We start from the raw sequence: 8371 nt of genomic DNA, 5'->3' as shown, positions 1-8371 counted from the left end.
TTCCCGGTCGGGGCCCCTCCCCGGGCAGATGGAGCTCGTTAGCCCTGTAAGGCAATCCATCTACGTCCTGAGGACCTCGCTGCCACCGTCCAAGCGTGCTTGGCCCCGGCAGATGAACCTCAGGATTAAAGGGTGGGCTCAGTTCCGCGCACACTGTGTCTCACCTAAAAAATCCAATGCGCAGGCTGGGAGGTGGAAAGACCTTCCCCGGTTCTTCGTTCGCGAAGAGACTGGCCATTCATTCATATATATATACACACACATATATATATATAGTCTTCAAAACCCTGTTTCCCAGTAGACACTTGAAAACTGCCAAGAAATAATCCTTTAGGTCACAGAATTGCTGCTTCCTTGTTTGATGAAATTGCATCCAATTTGTGCTTCACATACACAGAAACAATTCAGAATTACCTCTTTCATTTTCTTCTTACGTTTGCACTTTTCGGGGAATTTTTGGCATTTAGCCAACATGGCAGGAACACTCTAAGATCTGTCTCTTGCTGTTGCCAAAGCAGCAACAGCAGCTGTGCATTTAGCTCTGGGAAAGTCTGAAAGATACCAAATCCATTTTAATGAAAGGAATTAAACGTAGACAGGGGAGAAATCTATTTTTGTATTTTTTAAGAGATATCTATTATTACAGGTTTTTCCAGCATCTTCCCACACCATATGTAGTATTTCTCACTCATTCACTTCTTTGGGTATAATATTCCCTTGTTAACTGACGTAGACTTCAGTATATAAAACTGTATGTTTTAAAGGCTGAGATTTCAAATCATAATGATAACTCATTGGTAAAAAAATAGTCTAGATGTTGTTTGAGTGTTGCATTTTTTAACTTTGAAATTAGAAAAGCATTTAATACTTCTTTGCTTATGAACAACCTTTTTAAATTAGGTTGACTTAAACTGAGAACCTTTCTTAAAAGAGCACTCTCTCATTTAGGAGCCTGGGAAACTAGCTTAGAATAGACTTCTGAGTTCTAAGCATTTTGGTGGAATGAGGTTCAGTTAATATACAGGCTATTTTTTTCAGGACTGAGGACTGTGTTTCTGAATGTCAACCAGCAGTGGAAGGTACACTTGCTTTGTTAAGCTCATGGCAGCCAATGTCAAGATAAAATGGTTAGCATGCCAAGAGCAGTCTGATTGTTTGTTCTACTCATACCTAAGTTACGTGCATTAGGTTTTGGCCTGGTTTTGACCTGATTAGAAACAGCAATATTGATATTGAAAAAACCTCCATAGAATAGACTACTTTTAAAATGAAGTGTTATGTATGGAAATGTTGGATTTTTTTAATCCTGGAAAGACATTTATGCAGTGCCAACTTGTCTGGATGGTGCAGCAAATGCATACATAATTAGGACTTAAATATACTTTTTTTTTCAGTCAAAAGATGATTTAAACAGGGTGTATGGCTAAAATGCAGGAAACTTGTATTTCAGAGAGACTTACCTACAGAATCCAGCAATATAAGTCGAGCATGTAGTTCTAGTAGCATTCCAGTTTCTCCTGGTGAGTATTAATGATTTTCCTTTTAATTAACATAAATATGCTAAACACATCTTACTGACCTTGACTAAAATACCAATTTTAGGTAGATATTGCAATTTAGTGACCTCTGAATTTAAATCCATACTGCAGATTAGAAGTTAACCTCCTCATCATTTCATGTCTGTAATTTGTTGCTTAGAAGATTTATCGACTCTAGCTTAATAATTAATAGTTACAAAAAGCTACTAAAAATATTAAAGATACAAATTTAGTTAAGATGCTGTTGCTAAGGTAGTGAAAGACAACGTTATCTGGACTTTAAAGTGGTTACTATACACTATAGCAGTTGAATCTACACTATTCATAAGCACAGAAGGAATTATTTTTGCTTCCACTGGTTTTATGATGCTGTTTTCTAGTTTTATAATGGCGCTCAAGATAGGTCAGAGCCTTTTCATTTATAATCTGTATTCTTTTTCAAATTGCTGCTGAATGTTGTCTATATTTCATCCCTTTGAACCATTTAGCAGCCATCCAACTGACATTTTTGCTAAACTTTCTTATTTTGAAGAGAAGACATAATCTTTTTCTTCTATTTTCAACTCAATTTTGATAATGTACAAGAAGTAAATGAAAAAGCCTTAAGTGGGAAAGAAATTAAAAACATTGCCCAGGTCATAAGTAATTTTTCTGTCTTCCTCAACGGTAGCTCTTTATCCCTTACCTTGCATCATTCACTTCATTATTTGGCCTTTTTGCCCATGTGGCAGCTGTTATTCCTTCCCCCAGTGTTAAGGAGGAGATGCTATTTTCCATTCTCACATATTTGGCGTTTTTTCTAGTGTTGGGCTGTTGCATTGCAATTAACAGGGAATCTCAGTAATTTCCATGGAAATTAGGAAGCCAGTTTCTTGATTATATCAAGGTTTGTTTTTATTTAGTAGTCTCAGATAAGGGACCCTCATTTTACAGGACAAAGAAAACTTGCAACATGTATACTGCCTTTTGTAAGTTTGGTGTTCTATTACTGACACTTGAGTACTTTTTATCAGTAAACAGGCAGATGGTCTTTAAAAGAGAATTTTCGTATTTTTAAACTTCTTGAGTTCTTCTGATTTTGTTACTTCTGTTTTTCTAAAATTCAAGAAATTTTAGGCATACAAGTTAATGGGGCCAATCTTAACTCTTTTATCTGAGATGTACAGTGCAGGAATGCTTTCATGCTCTTTTTGGTTGTAGTGCATTTCAGAAATCACAGCTGTACAGAAGAAGCAATTTTTAATTTTAATTGCTTAAAATTAGTTAATTTGATTTTTAGACGCAGTAGTGTAGCTAAGCATGTTCCAAAGGTATCATCTGTTGGTGGTGACCTTACTAAAAATAAGGACATGGGAACACTTTTTTTCCTAGATACTAACTTCTCTTTCCTCACAAATTTTAGTAATCTAAAATTGCAAAGAATATCACAGCCTTCCCAGTGTAACAGAAAAAAAATTCTGTTTCTGCTGAAGGGTTGCAAGGGAAGGAAAGCCAGAAAAGGGCAAGAGCTTGATACAAATTTTAATCTAAGCAAGAAGATGATCATTTTTTATAATGTTTCTGCTACTTATAAGACAGGTTACTTAGCACAAATCAAAGATGTGTTTGAACAGGCAGTTTACAAAAAAAATAATGTAAACTATATGGAATCACTATTAAAAGTTGACACTGTAATCAGATGTTCATAAGTTTTGATTTTTCTGTAATCAGGATAAAATAATCTTCCTAGTAATCTTTTTGGAATTTGCTTTGTGTATATTATAGTAATACGACGTTTATCTTGTTTTAAAAAAATTAGAAACCTATTTTGAACTCTTATAGTGGCTTTTCCTATTCCCTCTCTAAACAATGCATTCTCTTATGTTATTACATACTGTAAATCAAGTTTTTTGATAGCTGACCTTGCAAAAGGGAGCAAAAAGGCAAAGGTGACACAAAACTGAGTATTTCTCTATAGATACAGAGAGGAATGAGGAGATGCCAGAGAGTCATCTTCAGTCCTCTGGATGCAGTTCACTATTATCCACAAACCCATCTCCCAAAGCCATGGCCATTAATTCTCATGATCTGACAGACATTTCAAAGGTACGTAAAACTGGGGAATGCTCGGTTGATTTCCTTTCTGAGGTCAAGAGAACAAGTAAGCATTGGTTTTAGTTGTATATACTACTAGTGAAAAACAAGGAAACTAAGCAAAACTACATCTAGGTCTGTCTCATAAAAATACTTTTGATATGTAAACAGTGCTTAAAGTCACATTTTCTCTGAATTTTTAAGTTGAAAGTCCATCTGAAGAATGTCAGCTTTGAAGAGTTCACTAACTTTGTTGCTTTTAAATTGTAGGAGACAATAAGACAAAGAATGGAAAAGATAAGTAAAATGTAAGTAATAGGAAAGGGCAGCAGGAATTTATTTCCCAGGAGGGAGTTGTGCTGGACTAAGGCATATAGAGAATGTACACGTGTGTTCCAAACCTCAAAGGTCTCTACATCAGGTGTGGCATTTCCTTATGACTCCACTGGATAATAAATCCACTTACAGTTCTGTATTTGTGGGATGAGTTGCTGTTTTGGTTTCTAAAAAGCAATAGAAAGCATTCTTAATAGTATTAACTAAAGATTAAAGAGTGTTTAGAATTTGGTTGATAAAAAATAGGAATAGTATTTATCTTCTGATAAGAATACTCTGGTACTTGCAACTTTTCTTCCCGAAAAATAAGTACATTATCTTAACTCTGCTTTTTATTATTTAAGGAAAAGTAAAACCAATTTCAGCTTAAGAATTATGATAACTTTATTAAGATGTACTTTAGATCTGTAATAACTTTTCGGTAAGAAATATTTTTATTACACTTGAAGAGAAATGCATTATTGTATAATGTTTCTTTAGGAAGAGATTCCTATAAGTGGCTGGCCTGTAAAAAGGCTAACCTTTTCTGTGATTTTAATTGTAATGTGTGGGTTGCCTCTTTCTTTATGTGTATGTAATGTTTATTGATATGTGGTAGGCATTTAAAATACAAACCGCTTGCAGAGGAAAAGGGGAAATTAGAGAAAACTTTTGGTTTCATGCTGCTTGTTAGTATTTTGGATAAATAAAAAGTTAAAGGCAAGACAGTTATTTCTTACATGATTATGTAAGCATGTGTAAACAAAATTCATTTTCAGAATTGAAGAAACCTTCAACTTGTTGAAAACATCAAGCCCACCCCTGAGAACACCTGAAAGCACAGGTCATGAGACCTGGTCTCTGCAGACTTATGGATACCAGGAGTAATATATATGTTTATACAGCATTAAATTTTTTTAAATATCAAATTTGTAATGATCACCAATGCTTTTATTACTTTGAATAAATATTTTTCTGATGTATCTGTGTATTGATTTCCCTCCCCCTGACCCCAATTTTTTGTTTTGAAAACTGTTCAAATAGCTTCTCCCCCCCTTCCCTGCACTTCTGTAAATTGAAGTCATTACAGCAGTGTATTCTTGTGTTGACATTTGTTAGCAGTGTGCTAAGTAATATGTTTTTTAAAGTGCAAGCTTGAGGACCGTGGTTTACATCCTGTTGGAAACATTCCAGCTGGAACTTGCACATTACACCCAAGAGGCATTCTTACATACCATCTTACCATCTGTACTGTTGAATAAATCTTAATAAAAACTTGTATACACAGTTTCAAATACGTACCTTTTTTGTGGGTATTTTTTTTTTTTTTAAATATAAGTTTTCGTACTGAGCTGGAGAGCACCAACACTTTATGGCTTCCATTAACACTGACAAAGTGGGGGTCAGTTTGATCCTAAACACTAAAATGTGCAAGTATGTCCACAGACTTTGACTGCAATAGATGTGCTGAGTGTTTTAATGCTCTTATCCAACATATTTTAAGACCAGCAGCACAGATGGAGACCAACCAGTATACAAAGAAACACGACATTTTCATTATTTGAAGCCATACTAAGATTTCTGTTTAGAGACATAAGTAGATGTAAGACTTCCATAAACATAATAAACACCAAAGGTGTGTGAGGTTTGATAAGATATATTTATTTGCTTATTACTTTTTGTAAATTGGTAGTCTGTCACATCAAGGTTTCTTTGTTCTTTAATGCTTCCCTTGAAAAGATATTTGGAGTTTAGTATTACAAAACCACTTTTTTTATTATTATTATTTTTTTCAGAGTTTGCAGATAAAGGCAAAAGCAGCTGTTTGACATGTTGTAAAAAGTGATTTTTACGTTTTAACAATAATTATTTTTTTCTATAACCATTAAGAATATAAATTGACTTTATTTTACGTACGAACAGAATAACTTACAGTGATCCATTTTGTTATATAAAATGTAGTTGAGGTTTTTTTTGACTTCTGCAACTTTTTCAGTTGTTTAAAAAAGAAAAAATAGAAAAGATAGGAAACTTAGATTATATGAATTGCTCCTTATTTGAAAATGGACCTTGCAAATCACTCTTCATTATTCTAAAATGAAATGAAATGAAATTTTCTAAATGTTTCTAAAAAGAGCAGTTCATGTTTCTAAAATAGGACTACAGCACCATCTTGTGGAACTCTTTATACAAAGTAATTATCAAAGGAGTAAAAATTAATATTGCTACAGCAGTGATAAAATATTTTTAATTATTGTCTCTCTCTTATTTTTCCTCTTTGCCTTGAAGTCCAAGGGGCTTTTATGTTAAGTAAGATATTTATTCTCTATGAAATTTGATTATATTTCTGGCAGGGACCAGAGGAATGAGTCTGTTGTTTGTTTATGTCAAGGCAAAAATGAGAAGTGGTAGTCAGTATAACTGATTCAGGTTACAGTGATTTATCACTGAATGCCTCTGGGCAATGCAGCAAGTGTTAAATCTTTCTGTATATGTGCAATTCAGTATCATCTCTGTTTAGTGCTACAGAATTGAAAATCCAGAGCTTCTTCCAACAGCTTAAATGCTTAAACAGTAATGAAAAGCTAAAATCAAGAATATGGACAAACTGAAGTTTGAGAAGTGCATTATTGGCTTGTAAAAGTTAATTTTTCTGGAAGAAAAGATGATCAAAATATATGAGAAGCTACTGGTATTTGTGGAATTTATGTAGTAACTTTTTATTAGAGATGCTTTAAATTTATCACTAATCATTAACGAACAGGGTTTGAAACAGTTCTTTCTATCAGCTGCTTGTTTAAACACTGGAAGTTAACCACGATTTTGAACAAGGGGCATTGTAATACATTCTACCTTAAAATTATTTATTTGTGAATTATTTACAGTTATCTTCCCAAACACTTTATGCCACCTGTAGTTCCTGTTCCGGTTTTTTCCTAGGATCTTTAACTCTATGGTAAAAATAATCGTGGTTCACTTATAACAGTCAGATATCAAATTATGCTTCTTCAGGAGAGGTCTTGTATATGCAAAAATTGTTTAATAATAGTATGTTGCTTCTGTGTTATCTAGGCAGATTTCTGTGCAATAGAAGTCTGTGTTGTAGTATTCATAGGGTACTTAGGATGATGCAGACTACCAGCAATGTCAGATGAGCAATCAATACAAGGTACTAATTAAAACACTTTTAACTTGAGTGTTCCAAATGGGGAAAAGGAGTCATACCAAAACTATAAAATGCCTTCACCTGAGCATCCTACAGATTGTTTAATGAGGTGTAGTAAACGTAGTAGCTCTGTTTAGACAATGGGACCTTATCTGAAAGATACTGTGTAGTCGTTTCAAAACTTACTCTCCGTAGATTATCAAGAGCAGATGCTTGATTTGGAGGTAGTGAGGCTTTTTACTCTCTGGGAGCAAACTACTCTAGTTACAGGTTAAGAACAATTAGCAGTAGTGTGAAGCACTGATGCTCTAATACATCACTATGTGTTGGGTTTCCCCTCACCTTTCCTTCTGCATTTATTGTAAAGAAAACTTCTGCTGTAAAGAAAAATCACTTGATGATAGGCTCCAGAATCAACAGAAATATAATTTTGCTACTGTTAGGTTTATAGTGATTAATTTTTAGCATAAGCAATGTCAAGAATATCATGCCTCAGGGTATTTTAACAAAAGGTGCAATTATATTTCTGAAACATACTGCAAGGTTTTCATAAACTTTCACGTTTGCCTGTCTGTTCTCTTCTTACCTAGTGTTGCTTCACTGCAGTGCGTGTTGAAATATGAACTGGGATTAAGAGAACTGCAGTTAGAGAGCCTTGAATACTTTCCCTGAATGCTGAGAATAGTTTCACAAAGCTGAAGTTTTTGGCAGCTTAGGGGATTTCCTCCTGGTGTTGCTCATTCCCATCTGTCTATGTTATGAACTGTGTTTTGTAACTGATGTGACTTAAGTATATTCTTCTGAAAATACATAACAAGGGGTGTTGGCTGTTCTTTTGGGGTGGTTGGGGTGGTCTTGTGGTTTTTTGTTTGTTTGTTGGTTTTTTTTTTTTCCTGATTCACATCCATTCCATGATCCAGCTTATGATGCTGCACACAAACATTTGTGCCTGAGCTTTCAGTTGGAGTAGCATGCTCTGCTGTCAGAAGGTAACTGGGCAGAAGAAGAAAGAATGGGTCAAGTTGGTGTTTTACTGCTCATCGTTTTTTTTCTCTGAGCCTGTAGGGAGCTAGAAGTGAAGAAATTCCCAAGCAAACTCCCAATGTACGTATTCATGAAAACTTGTTTATTTTTGAACTGACTAAATGAAAGGGCAAATGTGTGTCTGAGAAAAACATGTGAAATAGGATTAAAGGAAATCTAAGTCTACAATTTGGAATTGGGTCAGTTTTCAGGTGTTAAAATAGCTCTTTTTATTACATGTGTTTTGTGATTTCTT

At 34.4% G+C, this 8371-nt stretch overlaps 1 protein-coding gene across 6 annotated transcripts in view; it reads left to right on the top strand.

The window, feature by feature from the left end:
• CEP44 (centrosomal protein 44) overlaps positions 1-4909 on the top strand; it is a 16481-nt gene extending 11572 nt beyond the window's left edge. For 5 of the 6 annotated variants that reach the window (XM_027886953.1, XM_027886951.1, XM_027886950.1 and 2 more), the window contains 4 exons: positions 1451-1520; positions 3496-3623; positions 3882-3919; positions 4706-4909. In XM_027886953.1, coding sequence (XP_027742754.1) covers positions 1451-1520; positions 3496-3623; positions 3882-3919; positions 4706-4814 — 345 coding nt within the window. In that variant the 3' untranslated portion in view covers positions 4815-4909. The remainder of the gene's footprint in view (positions 1-1450; positions 1521-3495; positions 3624-3881; positions 3920-4705) is intronic. The other variant, XM_027886952.1, reaches the window with a different exon arrangement.
• The last annotated feature ends 3462 nt before the right edge of the window (positions 4910-8371 follow it).

The sequence above is a fragment of the Empidonax traillii genome, unplaced genomic scaffold, assembly GCF_003031625.1.
Source record: "Empidonax traillii isolate 1590-97213 ecotype Southwest subspecies unplaced genomic scaffold, ASM303162v1 scaffold198:size1128796, whole genome shotgun sequence".
Taxonomy (NCBI): Eukaryota; Metazoa; Chordata; class Aves; order Passeriformes; family Tyrannidae; genus Empidonax; species Empidonax traillii.
The sequence above is the reverse complement of the archived record's forward strand: the minus strand, read 5'-3'. Positions and strand labels throughout refer to the sequence as shown.